At 47.3% G+C, this 17,914-nt stretch overlaps 1 protein-coding gene across 5 annotated transcripts in view; it reads right to left on the reverse strand.

Annotated features, from left to right (window-relative positions):
- spri (Src homology 2 domain-containing protein sprint) overlaps positions 1-17,914 on the reverse strand; it is a 558,675-nt gene that overhangs the window by 519,808 nt on the left and 20,953 nt on the right. For all 5 annotated transcript variants that reach the window (XM_071661634.1, XM_071661630.1, XM_071661633.1 and 2 more), the window contains exon 2: positions 16,007-16,747. Coding sequence is in view for 4 of the 5 variants with exons in the window: in XM_071661630.1 (XP_071517731.1) it covers positions 16,007-16,009 (3 nt within the window). In the remaining variant the exon portion in view is untranslated. The remainder of the gene's footprint in view (positions 1-16,006; positions 16,748-17,914) is intronic.

Raw genomic sequence — 17,914 nt, forward strand, 5'->3', positions numbered from 1 at the left:
GACAGAGGCTCTCTGAGACAACAGAACCTGACCTAAAGTAACGGGCCAATTTACAATGACGGCACCAGGACCTGCTGGAATGACAGGTGTTTACCTATATAAAAAAAAAAAAATGAGGAAAATGACATTAACAAAACGGATTATGCTGTTAATGGAGGGCCACAACACCGGCCAAACCAAGCTGCTGTCTTTCCTTTCTGCCTGACTCTCACACACACACACACACACACACACACACACACACACACCTGGGGTTACTGGCATTTCCCTCCACAAGCACGCAATATCACCTCTCACATAAACCTGACAGCACGTATCTCCCACAAACTCGTTATTCTTAAGATTGGCTTGCGGTTAGTGCTACGCGCTAGCCCCCTAGCCCTGCCTAACGACATAATCTCCTTATATGTACTCATACAGGGAGGTAGGACGGCTCTCTCTCTCTCTCTCTCTCTCTCTCTCTCTCTCTCTCTCTCTCTCTCTCTCTCTCTCTCTCTCTCTCTCTCATAATATACAAACTAGAGACACCCAGTGAGCTCGCCCATGGCCCCACCTGCTCCACTGCCGGACGAGGGGAAGGATGGGATTACCGGGGCTAAGCGGGCCAAGTGTGGGAGTTGCTCCGTGTGTGTGTGGGGTGGGGCAGGGCGAGTGTGGGAGCTGCTGCTGCTGCTGCTTCGTGTGTGGGGACGTGGGAGTTGCTTCGTGTGTGGATAGAGCGGGGCGAGTGTGGGTCCTGCTCCTGCTGCTGCTGCTGCTGCTGCTCCGTGTGTGGGGACGTGGGAGTTGCTCCGTGTAGGGATTGAGGGGTGGAGGGAGGGAGGATGGATGTCAGGTGGTCAACTCCACGGGTGAACAGCCACGTTCATGATCGCGCGTCGCTCATCCACATGTGAGGAGCACGTAACGTGGGAGAGCACCAGGCGCCTCCACCCCACCGCTCCTCTCCCCCAACTCCCTTTCCCCGGTCCACTTGCACACCCTCACGCTTTACCTCCCCTCTCATATCACACTCCCTTTCTTTCATTTCCTACCATTAACTTGCTTTCTACCCCTTCCGTCGCACTCACCTCCCATTTTCCACGTTCTCTCCCCTAATCCCCTTCACGTTCCACCCATCCCCTCCATTCCACGCTGTAACCCCATCTGTCTCCACCGCCCAGCTACCCGCCTTCCATGAGAGTGAACGTCCCGAAAGGATTATATATACAACCCCCCCCCCTGTAAATTATCATATTTCCTCTGGACTCTCATTATGAAAAGCTGCCTCTGTGCTTGTCCTGTGATTAAAGCTTTCCTAAGCTTAGCCCAGCTTACCTGGAGTTTATCCGGCGCTGGTCTGTATGGCTGTAAACTCGCTTAAATGTTCTCATGTTATAATACTCTAAACGGGACGGCTAGAATACACCTTATTCTAAACTGCGTTTACCGAAATGGACAAAAAAAAAAAAATCTTCAAAAATCTATCAAATTCTATAATGGGACGAATGTAATATCTTGTCATCGTAGACTAGATTTCAAAATTACATTCAATTCATCATTTCTTTATGTAAAAGGCTTACTAGCTGAGGACCACATCTAAGACATAAAGACTTCAAACACATTAAGTAGAAAATAAAAGGAGAAAAAACGACTGTATTATGGAGGAAGTGATTAAAAAAAAAAAAAAAAGCCATTTCGTAAGACTCAGGTCACAACGTAACGTTACGAAAGTGATGGGATGATACGGTCAAGAGTTCCAAAGCTTAGCAATGTAAGAAAAGAAACAGATATCATAACAGCTCACCCCCTGAGTCGCCAACGGTCATAATCGTATGATTTAATATATACTTCTCGATCTAAAACGTCCCATAAACAATGCTACACCATTCTAATCAATTTCTAATGGTATATATTACCCAACATTCAAACGCTTACGTAACTGGGGTAAAGGATACATATCGGTCACTTAGAATCTAATCCTCAATGGGACAGAATAAGCACGTCGCCTGTATATGAAACTGAATGCATCTCATTTTTTTTTTCCAAATAGTAATTCAAGTACATATATATGCTTAACAGACTAACACTAGCAAAGATGTTGCAAGATCTACAGGTGCAACACACCGTAAGACTAGTGATAATGTTGCAAGATATATGCAGGTGATGATATAAAGGAGTAACACTGGATAGGGAGGGAAAAGGCATGTGATACGTGGGGTGAAGCACGAAGGGTGAAGAAGGAAAGAAGTGAATGAAGGAGCAATGAGAGTGAAAGGATTGAATGAAGAAGCAGCGAGTGAAAAAAGGCAAACTGAAGAAACAGCGGGAGTGATAGAAGTGAATGAGGAAGCAGTGGGAATGAGAGGTGAATGAGGATGCAGTGGGAGTAAAAGAAGTGAGTGAATAAGCAGTGGGAGTGAAAGAAGTGAATGAAAAAGCAGTGGAAGTGAAAGATGTGAATGAAGAGGCAGTGGGAGTGAAAGAAGTGAACGAGGATGCAGTGGGGGAGTGAAAGGAGTCATGTGAGGCAGGAGGGAGTGGTCACGGGAGGTGGTGGAGGTCAAGGGATGGTGTAGGTGGCAGAGAGGCGCCTCCGGTCACCACCCACCACCACAACCACCACCAGCCACCACTCCTGGACACCCGCCTGACGTGCACACCATCACTCCTTCTGAGGCACGTGTGTGTGTGTGCGTGTGTGTGTGTGTGTGTGTGTGTGTGTGTGACGGAAGCACCTAGGGACGTGTGTATACACATGGCCACAGCTACGACAGCAAAGTGACTCCCCTACAAGGCTTTGTTTCGCGGCTGGCTTGACTCCCACGCAGGACACCCTCCCACACACACACACACACACACACACACACTCCACGCTCGGCTTCTCTCCCAACATGGACCTCCTCCTCCTACTTCTCCTCCTCCTCCCAACACACACAAACCCCATAGCGCCTAAAGGCTATTAACCCTACGCGGTAGTCCAGCCTCATGGCAAAAATTGGGTTTTGCGGGAGGGTCACGTTGGACTCGGTACTGATCCTTATCATCCAGACTACCAACCATCGCTCGCCTCACGGCAATGACGTCGTTAGTTCGGTCCATCCGCCTCACCCACGACGTCAGCAGTAGTGCTTGATGCTTCGCGACCTACACATGAAGCAGAGGAAGAGGAGGAGGAGGAGGAGGAGGAGGTCTGAATGAAGAATGAATAGCTTATAAAAACTGTACAATGCAATAACAACCTGCACTGACATAAACGTCTCCTGCTGGATTAAGAAAACTAAGATAACAGTTTTGTTTGATTAAGAAAGTCAATGTTACTAAGTTTTCTTTGATTAATAAATTCAATGTTACTAAGTTTTCTTTGATTAAGAAAGTCAATGTTACTAAGTTTTCTTTGATTAATAAATTCAATGTTACTAAGTTTTCTTTGATTAATAAATTCCATGTTACTAAGCTTCCTTCGATTAATAAATTCAATGTATCACACGTGTCTTATATATTCTTATCACTCATCTTAAAGAATAATATTTTACAACTGCCATATAGATTCCTAACTCTGCAGTCAGACAGCAACACATCTAACACTTGAGAAAACCAAAATTACTTCACGAACGTCTTGACATTTTCCTCTCCATAAACACAGAAGCGCTGCAGTATTTCCTCTCACCTGCACCTTACCTCCTGCCAGACAGAGAGAGACGGAGGCAGCTAAACGTAAAATCAGTAGTTATTCTGCAAAGTGCTTGATGATGGGAGGGAGGGAGGGTATAACAGAGTCGATCCGTCGGGGTGATAGGTGCTTACCTTACCCAACAGTTACGTCACCCCGCCTCGCTCTCCCTCTCCCTCCCTCCCTCTCTCTCTCTCTCTTGGATGACTCTCCCTTCCCTTAATCTAGCTTCTGCTAGAGCATGCTCGTCCTTCCCTCTGATCAGCTTAGCAGAAGCCGTACCAAATGTCCCTCCTCATCAGATAAGCCGGGATGACGGACCATACCTCCAATCAGATCAGCCATGGAGACTGCAGGACCGACCATGCCTTCCTCACGGGAACCACACCTTGTTCAGGTCATCCAGGAGCACCAGAAGAACGCATTAACATCCTTCAGCTGAGCTCCTTCCCTAGGGAGGGAAGGAGGGAGCTTAGCCTGGCAGGATGACGGCGGACGTGACCCCCGTCGCGTGAGGGGTGCCGGGGACATTGGCATCAGGGGGGTCCTCCACGCTCCCGACACAGGAAGACAAACATTACGGTAATAAGGCCACGATAACATCTCCCAGACGCCGCCCAACAACCCACATCCAGGAGGGCACGTTAATCACTCCTCGCACTGCCTTCTCGCGTCTACGTATCTCATCCCAGTGCCTCTGCTTCCTCGAGGTAGAGCTAAGATGCCAAGGTGGGGTAAATAAAAAAAAGGGGGATGGATAAAGCCTACCACGGCTTCATCAAATGTGTTCAAGTGTGGAGGGGAGACTTGCTGGTGTCCCCGAAGGAACGGCTGAGGGAAAGCCAGGGTTCACTTTCCCTACCGGAAGCCTATGGGTCCCTAAACTATGCTCGAAAGTCATTACCTAGACTCTAGACTCTGTATTCAGGGCACTACAGAGAGGAGAAAATGATGTCAACATCCGGGGACCTACACTCAACGAGCTCTCTAACCTGCAAGTGAGAAAACCGTCTCTTAAGCCAACTTGTGGAAAAAATATCTCAATAAATCACTGAATCATTAAAAAAAAAGATGTACTTGATCAGCCAGCGTATAATTTCTCTGTAGATCTACATGTTTGGGCCTGAAACAGCCAGAGTGACCAGAAAGATGATATAGAATCGTCCCGGAACTAGGTTTTGAGGCACAGTCGAGCCTCTGAGACTTTGAGGACGGAGTACGCTGAGGTACGTGTCACGTCTGCCGCCACACGATCCCTGGGCGAAAAGCCCGCCTGGTGTGAGCTCCAAGTCGAACCAAAGGTGCTGGAGGCTGGATGTGGTCGCTGGCTAAGGGAAACCCCAAAGCCACCACAAACATCCTATATGGTCGAATACAATTTGCATAAACTTGTCGAGAGTCTCCCTCAAGTGTTAACCCTGGATTATAACGAAACTGAGAAGAAAAAAAAAACAAAAAACCACCGCTGGTATTCTACCCCCTCGGCGCCTCGGTAATTACGGTCGCTTCCTCATTATTGTGTAAGTGAGGATATGAGCGGGAGTATCTCATGATTTACTCACGCTGATGAGGACGTTTGTAAGGAGCAGCTCACAAGTCATCAGCGTTAACGTCACATTCTGAGCCACCACACGGTATGGCTAGGCCTACCTGGCCCAGGGTTCGACCGCTCGTCTCTGTAGCCACACACACACACACACACACACACACACACGCTCCCCCTCCCCCCCCTCTCTCTCTCTCTCTCTCTTTTATACGTATTCGTCATCTCCCGCGTTAGCGAGGCAGCGTCAAGAACAGACGACTGAGCCTCGGAGGAAGAATACAAATAATCCTCACTTGGCCCCATTCTCTGTTCATATCCAAAAGTAAAACAGGAGGGGAGGATTTCCAGCCGGCTCCGTTCCCACCTTTTTTCAGTCGCCTTCTTCAACACGCAGGGAATAAGTGGATGGTATTCTTTCTCCCTTATCCCCAGGAATGATATATATCAATAAGGACTTCGAAGAAAAATCTGTTCAGCCGTATTTCAAGTCAAGATTCTCCACAAAAAAGTACATGTGAATAAAATGTTACGCTCTGGATGATCTCTACCTTCCAGGATGCTACCAATGGTGAGGTGACATTAACCTCTCATTAGCCACCCGAGCCACCTGGTCCCACCGTACAAGAGAGGTAGTCCAGCTGACGCCGAACTACCCATGACCATCAACCAACAGCCGCTCTTACTGTGTTTCCCTGCCAGTGTAGCCAACTCCACGTCCGCGTCACTTCTCCCAGGCTCTCTACCAGTGTTGCCAATCCAAGTCCGCGTCACTTTTCCCGAGACTTCACCAATGGAGCCAATCCCGGTCTGCGTCACTCAAACGGTGGTTCTCAGCAGGAGCCCCTTGACCTGACCTGACCTCGTTAATGATCCCCCATTCCCGCCTCCCACTTTAGAAACGCGTGGCGTGACTTGGCCTGTACTTTGGTGAGGTACCTCACTAGAGAGGGAGGGGTTCGCTATAGTGACTGCACGGGACCATGTTAGTTGGTCAGGTCGTCAGTGTGCGCTCCTCCTGCCTGACCATATTAACTAGAAGGATTCGACAAGCAACTCATGTATGCAAACTGTATCTTTTAGTCATAGCAGACGAAAAAACTTGATACATTTTTCCTAGAACTTTATGGAGTGGTTTATGGAGAAATGTGATCGAAAACATTCAATTTCAAAGATTTATTATGAATCCCCGATAAGTCTTGACGTGTATTCAAATGATGGTAGCCACAGAGAAAAGGAAACACGAAGATCCGAGCACTTTCGTGATAGTTCACATCTGTATCCAAGAAGATACGAATTATCACGAAAGCGCTCGCATCCTTTGAGTTCCATTTTCCGTGCAGCTGCTACTATCATAATTCATAATCATTTTATTTATTCATCTGCATGTTATCCTGATGTGCATTATTGCTAGACACGAAGAATTTTCGCGTACAAACTCTCACCTTCACACTTATGCCACGGAGGCTGGACTTAAAAAAAAAGAAAAAAAAAACACGCATTGACTGCGCGCGCAGCCTCGCCGACCAACACTGCAGCCTAGCCGACCAACACACAAGCACGAGCACGTTCACCCTCTGAAACTGACAAAATACAGAGTCGCGAGCAACAAATTATAAACTCAAACAATCTAACTACCTACTCTAACGCAAAGCAGTTCCCTAACTACTGGGTCCTCACGGGTAATGATTTATTAATCTAAGTGAAAGTTGCACACGGAGGGAGGGGTGGTCAAACCTCCAACAGCTTATTAGTCGCGCTCTCAATACAGGGGCGGCCTTGGGGGTCCATTTCGAGCGTGGTATGTGATTACGTACTTACACCAACGATCTACGTACAGTCCGTGACAGGATGTGCTCCGATACTGACACAAAAACGGACGAAGTCACACACAATTTTCCGTCTTGTGTCTAATGATCTTAACAAAGTTCCACAGAAATCTAACCTAGCCGAGTTTTAGTAGTTCGGCGGCTATGTTGAACCTCTTAAACAGGGAGATACGACACGAGATCCATGTCGTTTCCCCTAAGGGATCGCACGGCTGTACTTACAGTGTCTCTTCGTCGTTTGATTAAGCCTCATTACACGTGTGAAGCCATCTTAAACATGCACTATTCTCACAACACATTGATCCATTGCTACTACTACTTCTATAAGTCTACTTGAGGCATAATACATCTGGGTTACAGTAACCGACAGCTCTTGAAACTGATGACGTTTACCTCGCCCACCACAGGCCAGCCAACGGACCCCACGGCCGCGTTCTTTGTCAAGGCCTGCGACCCGCCATGACCGCGGCCGGCAGGTAGCCACGGTGATTTTTGATTCGGACGACTGCTTTCCCCTGCTGTCCGTACCGCCTGGCTTGCTGAGGTTAACGTCCCAAATCATCGTAAACCTCTGATTCTTCAGAAACAATGGATGCCACCGGTACTACAGTCAACTAAGCAGTTCATCTGTGGGCGTTTTAACCAAAAGTTTCGTACACTGAATTTCAAAATACGTTTCTTGTTTGTATGCGCACCACACACCGTAAATGCCCCATGTCCTCACACTCCTACTGTAATCAGTACGTAAATTACGTAAGGTAATACGTTAACTGAGGTGTGTGTGTGTGTGTGTGTGTGTGTGTGTGTGTACCACCATTTACGTACCCCGACACAAAACCTATGAGCCATCCCAAGCGAGTCACCAGCAGCGTTAGGCAGCTCCCCCACGGAGCAAGTGCTTCGTCTCTGGCCTCCGGGGAGCCCCCCCGTACGTGCATGGCCGGCTGAAATATGGGCGCTGTCTCCCTCCTGGGTAATAACCGCACCTCCGTTTCCCTCCCCCAGTATACTAGGGAGACACACACACACACACACACACACACACACACACTACGCAATTAACAATTCATGGTGCTCGGGTAGCGCCAGAATAGAGAACGGGTCCACGTGAACGACTTTCTCTATGGGATGACATTACCTTGTGCGGGGTCGCTACAAGGCTGGACTGTGGGACACGCCACCACACGACTCTGGTCGAACTTCCTGCTACCAACACACTCTGGCGCACAGAACAACGACTCGATAATCTTCATATTTGCGCTCAATTTTACACTCTCTGGAGAGGCCTTGCATTAAACAAGTGGCACAGGTTCAGCACTTTGAACTTACATAAGAAAAATAAAATCGAGAGGCTCCCAGGCTGCGCAGTATGGCTTAGGGAGGATTCGAAAGTGGCCACCCAGGATAAAATCACAAGCACAAGCACCATGTGCAAGACCTAGGGTAAGCCACCAGCCCACGACACCACCACCAAGTGCAAGACCTGGTGGGGCCTGCCAGCCACCAGCCCTTGATACCTCACATCTGCTCCCCACCTGGAGTTTGTTTACATAACATATACTTAGGATGTACCTGCAAACATGACGCATGTCTACACTGATAAAGGCAACAATCTGACAGTAGAGAAATAACAACAAGAGCCAAGTCAAACTAAAAGCGCCTCAGACAACAATGACCAGAGAGGAAACACAAGCAAAGGCATGAAGGTTAGTGGCGGAAATGACGTGGCTCGGGAGTTGGGGCTACGGCAGAGCCTGATGGTGGTGGTGGCGGTGCTCCACCCACCCAGGGGAGGAGGAGGAGGAGGACCTCCTTCTGTGGCAGGGGGAGGACCAACTCCTCTAGCAGGGGGGGGGGGGAGCTATTCCTGTAGCAGGTAAGAGCGACCTGCTTCTGTAGCAGGATGAAGGAGGGCCTGCTCTTGTAGCATGGGAAGAGGAGCAAATGCTCCTGTAGCAGAGGGTAGGTCCTCTTCCTAATAACAGGGGAGGAGGTCTTGTTCCTGTAGGATGGGGGGGGGGGGAAGGAAAGTGTCCCGCACCTGTAGTAATGAGGAGTAAAGCACCTGTACCTGTAGCGGGGAGGAGAGGAGTAGGATGTGGGGGACACAAATACGGCTATCCCTACTGAGGTCATGACCCCAATCACTCCCACACTGAACACTTAAAAGCAATCGGAAATCACAAGGCGATGAGTGAGGAGCCTCCTTGTCTCACGGGGTTGGTTTGGTGTGGTATCAACCGCACTCACGCTCAGCACTCCCACTGTTGGTACGTTCAATAAATATATCAACAATTTCCCGCAGCATCTAATCAACTTCCCGATGATTACTTGAAGTAGTCTTAGGGGAGGTCTTCTACCCCCCAAAGCCCGGGCTGGGCCAAGGAAGCTGGTCTGGACTTGGCTCACTATGTTTCTTGACGCTGTGTTAACCTACCGAGCAATATGCGTGTCGTGTATATATTACGTCGATCAGAACAGCTTTTCTTCCCCTCCACTGATTGATCTGCTGTTTCTTTACTCAGTCAGGCTGTCTAGGGCCGCTGCCCGCTGGTCCACGTATCCACTTAACCGCCAAGCCGTTCATAGATACTTGGCAGATACTTATCCGGCGGGTTCTTGAATCCGAAACTGGTTCGTCCATATTGTCTCTAAATGTTCGAAGCAAAGCGTTGAACAGTGTCTGAATCCGAATGTTTGTTTTTCAACCGCACTCATGTACTCTTCATTTTCTGTTTCGTCGGTGTTTCATTTAGTCTGCCTTTCATGCCAGTCAGTCCAATGCAGACTATTTTTTTTCCAATGTACATCCGGGAACATATCTTGCCGGACCTTCCACGTACATCGCAGCGTATCTCTCCCGTCGGCACTCCACACGAATGAAGTTCAAGTTATCTTCAGTCGATCCCAGTAATTTTAATTTCCAAAAGTCAAAGTGGACTGTGAACGATCTTTGTTCGTTTCCCGACCATGTAATCTCGCTCACCTTAATAGGTGATACTGGCCAACGAGTAATCATCTGGTCGAGAAGGTAAGTGCTTAGACAAGTGCTCTCACTGGCTCTGCCTCTCGTCTTTAGATTTCGCAGCCTCCATCTTCTCCTCCTCTGCTTTGTTGTGAGAACAGACCAACTAACATTCCAGGAAAAAAAAAATATACGAGCAACAAGGAAATCGCACATTTGTTATGAAGTACTAAATGAGCTCCAGGAAGGTTGTTCCTTCAGACAAAAAGGAGTCGGGAAACCGCCTTTACGCCACGCGGAGTGTAACATTATATTCCAATCGTCTCCAGGAAGTCATACCGACACTGACGAATAAAATTACAGGAAACAACAGATCAACTCCTCCACGCTCCCACCAGCGAGCGGTCCATGTACCCGAGCCATTCACGGAATCCGTCCCAGGGTCATCACGCATCATTATCTACGCCCACACACTGAAGGGTAAGATCGCTAGTCAGCACCACAGGGATACAAGCTGCGAGTGATTTCATTACAGGGGTAGCGAGGGGGTGTCACGTTCCAGCGGGGCTTCGTACAACGCGAGCGGCAGCTGATGGACATTTTCGTCAACCAGGGTTCCAGTCGACCGCCGAGAGGACTCCGTGTGACGACCAACCATCCTATAGAACCATTCATCACAATTCATAGCCACCTACCACCATCCACACAGCCATCTACAACCACACACAAGTCACCCACCACCCCTCACGGCCGCCCGAAAACTCACGATGCTCACCCACCACCCCAACCCCATATGGCCGCCCACAACCTCACACAGCCTATCTTAATATTAGGTCGCTTACAACCCCACACCACTCTGTGTGCCTGTGTGCCTACCTAGCGTCTCAACGAGCAAGCCACCGCGAGTCAGGTAAATGTAGCAAGCCACTTTACTGGTCTTCTTTTTCTAGATGAAAACTACTATTCACATCTGCTTTTAAAAACACATACAAGTTCTATTTACATACGTGAACGCACGACGTTAGTTAAACGTGACAAAAGTATCTTGTTCAACAAATATATAAATAGCAGCATAGCAAATACTTCTTACACGTGCAACGCGCTTAGCTTCTTTACACTGATCCATTTCAAAACTATTTTGCATGAAAACCCGACTGTATTAACAACTACACATTGCACATTAATATAACTTTTTTGTACCCACAAATCAGTAAATCAGTACAATATTTAAAACGGCACAATCTTATTTCATAAAATCCACAAAACAATACACTTGTATAGTCCATTAACACACCTGAAATAAACACTGGGGGTTTTTATGACGCAAACACAACCATGTTACCATGTCAACTGAAAACGGAAATTTTGAAATACGGAGGAAAAAACGAAACAAAAATATGGGAACTGGAGGCATGGAAAAGATTTATACCATGACCTTATCAAATGCTAACCTTCACCTGCTGTTGATATCATAGAAATAACTTGAAACAGTCCCTAACTAGGTGCTCATCCCCTCCACACACTGCCTCCCTCCAGGTGTTCGGATCCCCGTGCAAATAACTCCGGCAACTGGCCTGTTAATATTCCCGAGCCGTCCTGTAATGAATAGTCGCAGACTGCTGCTGAAGGTGAAGCGGGGAGAGCTTGGGGTAGGGAGTGTGGGCGTGGGAGAGGCGGGAGGGAGAGGGATGGAGGGATATAACAAGGCTGTAGTCAGGCCGGCTACGAGAGGTCGAACATTCACCCTCTGCCTTCCTTCCCCAGGCTTCAGTGGGGTAAGGACCAGACAGGAGACTACCCCTCCTCACCTTTATCTGTATTTCTTTCCCTCCTCTTTCTATGCCTCCTTCTACCACCAGCATCTCCCTCTCTCCATTTTCTTACCTCTCCTCCTCCCGTACCCCCGCGCTAGAGTCCCTCTCCCCCAGACGGGGAGCAACGGCAGTAGCGCCACATAAGCCTTGCGGGCACGGCGTCGCCGCCGGCCACAACACACCGCCACACCATCCACCAGGAAACTCTCACTCCCGCCCGGTCCACCGAAGGTCGAGGGGTCGTATATTCTCCGGCCATGTGTCCCAGGACCTCATCATGCCCCACACGCATCAATAATCAGAGATCAATACGGACACCCCGCGATCCCATCACGTCACGCGCCTATGATCAACAGAATAAAAAAAAAAATCGTACGTCCTTCCACGCCGCGCCGTCGTCCACCGCCTGTTTCACGTGCATCAACATTTTTTCGTATTTTTTCAGACTCTCTGCGACGCCATCCTTCCTCCGCCCACCTCTGTCGTGACTAAAGGTGATGATTATAATCTCCACAGTCTGATCCTGAACTTCGAGGAAAACGTGACAAAACAAGAAGATAAAGCGTTGACTCGCTGGGTCACGATCTATTGTTTGATCATACCACTACCTCCGACCATCCCTCCCTCCCCCTCACCCCACACCCTGAACCCCTAATTACTGCATGATACTCCCTCCTACTCCCTCCCTCCCACCCTAAGGCAGGCCTTCACCACAATTACTGACCACCTGAGGGTTACTGTGTGACCTCACATGCAGTCTTCCGGGGTTATTCTCCCTCCTTCTCCTGCTGCTGCTCCAGGATGGACCAGGAGGATGGCAGCCCATCTCTGAAAGACTCCCGGGGTCGGGTACAGCAACAGGTCCATTGACATGCATACAAAAGCCTCCCGGGTTATGCTTGAAGTGGTGTGGTGTGGAGGAACCTCTCGAAAGCCTCTCCAGGTAAAGCGCTGGATGGAACTTGACACGAAACTCTACTAAGTCTTTAATCGAGTTTTATAACTCGGTTAATCTTCGAGGGAAAACTAGTGGACCCAAAACCTGATCAGGGTATCAAGTAACGCTCGCTTACTAGTCTGGCGTCCCTGGTTGTTGTTGTTGTTGTTCAAATGTGTGAATTCCACAAACGAACACACCCCCGTGGGCCAGCCCGGGTGCGAGTCCAAGACGCGGCTGTCTGCCCACTTGTGTGGTTACTCACAGCTCAGTACTGGGAACACTAGTGCATCTGGTCGACGTAAATGATTTACCATACCAAGTGGATTCATCCCTGAATATCTCTAGCAATCATGACAAAAATATGAAAGACAATACTGAAGCAAAGATGAAGCTGTGAAGTTCTCCGCTTGACGGTCGATACTGTTTGTGACAAAGGTAGCGAACTAAAAACTACCTGGCCCCGGGTGTTTACTCTCGGGTATATCTTTTTGGTCTTGATTGTGACATTCAGCAAACTACTGCATGCCTTCTCAAGCCAGCAAGGACTGATGCTAAGTCCAGACTGAGCCACATCACTTACAAGATAGCCTTCGTGTAAGTAAATCATGGTGTAAAAATATTCTTCTCGTGCCCTCCCCCTTGTTCGTGCTGTCCACCACCCTCACCATGCTACAAGTCCCCTACCCCACCACAGACAATTACAAGATGTTTGAATGTTTTCTCTTCCGTATTTGCTCCCGGAGACCAACACCAACCGAGGACACTGTAATCCCCACCGTGGCTGCTTTATTGAGATGTATGACATGCACATTTCAGAAGTTTCACAAAGAATGTCATTCCTCCCCCAGGTAAGGGGTGATGATAACCGGGGGAGCAGTAATCCTGGTGGGGAGGAACACCCACTTGTAGACCTACACTTCACCAAGGACCCGTCTACTTGTGTACAGCTGTTGGTAATAAATATCATAAAAAGTATTGTGGCAAGGATATTCGCTAACTCCTGTCGCCCTACTTTTCCCCCTCACTTTTCCGTTCTGAAGGTACTATAGTTGTGTGTCCCGTAAACAAAGCGACTCTGTGGTTCCCGTTTCTCCCTTACTTTTACCTTGGATGACTCTAACATTCCTTCACCCCCTGATGCTCCTCTTACAAATCCTATGCCCCTGCCCGTAAACTCCCGTAAACTATTTTCGAACTGTTGGAAAAACGCCTCTCTCTCTCTCTCTCTCTCTCTCTCTCTCTCTCTCTCTCTCTCTCTCTCTCTCTCTCTCTCTCTCTCCACTAGCAAGGCTTATCCCGTGTACTGAAAGTGTGCCTCTGAACTTGCACCTGTGCTTACTCGTCTGTTCAGTATCTGTTTAAAAACCAGAACGTTTCCCTCATGGAAGCATGCGTTGAGACATCCCAACCCTAAGAAGGGTGACTGTTCTAACCCCTCTAGCTATCGTCCTGTTGCTTTGACATCTACCATTTCAAAAGTCTTTGAATCCCTCCTCAATTCCCATATCCTTAGAGACCTTGAATCTTACAAGTCTTCTCTCTAATCACCAATATGGTTTCCGTAAGGCGACATTCACTGGTGCTATTCTTTATTTTCTTAGTAACGTCTAGTCATCATCCCTGAAAGATTCTGGGGAATCCTATGTAGTTGCCCTTGACGTATCCAAACCCTCTGTACCGGGTTATCATCTCTAAAGCGCCCCCCCCCCCCTGATATCTAGCTTCCTCTCTGGCCGATCTATCTCCATGGTTGTTGAAGGATCAGCCTCCTCACCTATCTCCCATCACCAACGGCGTCCCTCCAGGTTCTGAACATGCCCTGTCCGCAATGTTGGTTCACCGTTTTCTCTTCTATAGGTATTACTTTGGGTTTTTTGCTCCCAGCTGGCTTTATCAGTGGCCCCCACCGCGAGCAAAGACCACGTAAATATTCGGCAAGCTGCTGCGTCTTATGATTACTATGTGGTCGTTGGCAACTAAAGGGTGGGTCGGTTTGATAACTGTTTCTTTCCCTACACCTCGAAGCATTGGAACTCTGTATCCTCTTTCCCAGTAACTATGACCTGGCACATTTTGAAAGACAACTTTTTCACTTCATCCAAAATTTGGTAAATACTTTCCCTTCTCTCTTCTTTTTCCCTTTCATTAACCACTGTATTTCTATTAAGGCCCGGCCTTAATGTGAAGTTTTGTCCGTGACCAGAGCCTCTAATGTAAAAAAAAAAAAAAAAAATGGATTTTGTACAGTCAACCATTACGTCTTTAGGATTTATCTACTTCTTATAAATAAGTCCCGCGTTCATTTACTATTTTTTTCTTCGTGCGTATTGCATGTGCTGTCAATGTGAGGCCCTGGCTAAGTCCGTGGCACCCAGTCATCTGCAGATGTATTTTGAAGGATCCTGTGCAACCCAGTCAGCCAGCCAATCGAATCCTCCATACTGATAACAACTAAAAGCCCAAAATACATTTACAGTACTGATTACGATATCTATGTCCAGCAGTATTACAAATTCTTAAATCAATCCCAGAGAGACATGCCTCTATCGTTCTCTGTCTAATAGCACTCGAACTCTATCGTCTGCATTCCTAATGTTCATCGGCAGCAAGCCGTTCAATAGCACTGCATCGTCCAAGTATTCACACCATCCAATCATATCCTGCCTTCCAATTTCATTCAAGTCAAACGGCATTCGAAGCGCCCAATTGCAAACCCATTTCCCCCTCAGTTTCATGTCGTTTATCAGTGCGCTGGAATCCCATCCCGAAATTTTGATGACTCTGATCTAAACAAGAGCCCCGGTGTAAGGGAACCTGAAACACGAAAAAAGAATAAAAATATGAATTGCAGGCAGGCGTATGTATGTACCTGGTCGGGAGCCCGCCAGCAACAGACTGTGGCTCTGCCTTGCGATCCACTACCGAACCTTCTGGTAAGGTTTGCTTCCGTGATGTCAAGTGACGAGAGACATCTGTACAGCGTGGAGTTGGTCAAGACTGTAATGAAAGGCTGAGCTACAAATGCATCATGGCAAGTGATTCGTTCTCAACTAAAAACCGCTGTCCCTCCGCTGTGAGAATAAAATCGATATAGAACCATACAATATGAAAAAATAAAAAAGTCTAGCAACAAAACACATTCGTTATACTAAAACTTCACACCACTTACTCATATTAGTAATTAATTAAAGGGAATCGCATGCATACATAAACATATGTCATTCACGCGTAAGAGTTGAGCTAAAAAAAGCAGTGGTACTCACCATAATGAACTGACGAAGATGAAGACGGTCACCTACAGGATGGTGGTAGTCACAATACCAGTAAGTGGATGGCAGGAGACGAGGGAAGAGTAGCAGTAGCAGGGGTGGCCGGGGGGGAACGCTAATCCTCCCTCCAGTCCGCGCCAGCAACCCTCGCTACACACCAGTTGTGATGACACAAACGCTGGTGGAGGACGTTCACAACTACCCTTACCCTCAGCGTGAGGAATATTTGGGAGGGTTGGATTTTCCTTTTGTTAATAAATGAGATCAAAATGGGTTCACTGTCCTTTTCAATCTGCAGCACAATTTTTTTCCCCTAAGTAAATATCAGTTCACTTTGATCCTCCGTTAAAGGATTAATTTTTGCAAGTGCTTGTGTACCCAGTGGTTAAGTAATCAGCAGCCTGAGTGAGCTTGGAATGATGAACCAGGAGCACAGATTAGCCCGGTTTAACCAATGGGGATCACATACGCGCTCAGACTTGACCAGCCAGAACCAGTCTTACAGGGGCTTCATAAACACTGAAGCGCCAGAAGCAGTGGTCTGATTCTTATGATGACGTTGCCAAAACAATTTTTTTTTCTACTGCATTCACAAAAACACTTTTACATATCACGATCACTTTTATTACTAATCTGGATTTTTTGCTCTAAATATTACTTTCAACTGTGTCGAATCAAAGCTCTAAAATGCAGATGAAAAGTGTAATGTCAATAATGGACAATTACTGTCACGACCTGAGGGAGCAAAAAATGAGATATCAATTACACACCTAAAAAGATCCAATAAACTGTACCTGTTGGATATCAAAATCATATTAGTATCCGGACACAACGCAGCCTAGCTTAACCCCATTAAAGAGCATCTCTCTCTTCATAAAACATGGAGTGATTTTGTTATATGAAACAAAACCTTATCCTAAGCACTGGTTTATCGTATGTCATTAATTATATCACTTCTTCATCCGGGAAAAGAAAAAAATATCCAAAGACACACCAGATGCACAAGATTTATGTCACCACAGGATATTACAAGAATTAATGTCGCCCATATATCCCGCAAACCCGAATTGCTGGGATCCACGCTAACCATGATGCCAACATACGGAATCGTATTTCCCGAGCGACCTTCGGGTCTCAGAGACCACGAAACTTTCTCTCATGTGTGTGGGTGTGTATATCGGGAAGTGTGCCCACACTGATGTGTACTCACACTGTTTAAAAATGCTTGCGAGTGTATTGATGCCGATGTGGAATTTGCCGCGAGGCTGTGCGAGTGTGCGTGCGTGAAGTACGCGTCGGTCAGTAACGTTCGTGTTTGCACGAGGTTTTATGCGTTCTAGTGAAAGTGATTTTGTTGCGCACATAAATATAACTTTTCTTACACCCTTTAATCTTATGAAATATTCATTCATCCGTTATCCATCCCGTACTAATTCTCACAATCCTTAGCCGATATAAATATCCCATTCACTCGTTTTCTTAAAGTATGCCTTAGAAACTACAGTTACGGCTTCGTTTACTTCTTGAACTGCTGAGGACGACGGAACAATTGAGTGGCTATTCATTGTGATGGCGTGCACATTCCTTGGCTTGACCCTTACACGTCGTGTTCATGAGGTTAAGTTACGTACATGGACAATTCAGCATTACAGTTACAATTCAGCACTCTATCTAGTACTAATACGAGAGCCCAGGCAAATGGTGATGTAGGGCGAATTGTTTGATACGGTCAGCTCATCAAAAAAAAAATCGACAAGGGGAAATGGAGATGAACCTTACCAAAATTCACCGGGGAAGTTCCAATACGAGTATGAAAAATCTCCGTCAAGGGAGGATGCAATCACGCTCTACACTCCATCAACCCCTGACAAAGGGCTAACGATCCAACATTTATGCCAAGTT

This window comes from Panulirus ornatus, chromosome 5 (genome assembly GCF_036320965.1).
Source record: "Panulirus ornatus isolate Po-2019 chromosome 5, ASM3632096v1, whole genome shotgun sequence".
Lineage (NCBI taxonomy): Eukaryota > Metazoa > Arthropoda > Malacostraca > Decapoda > Palinuridae > Panulirus > Panulirus ornatus.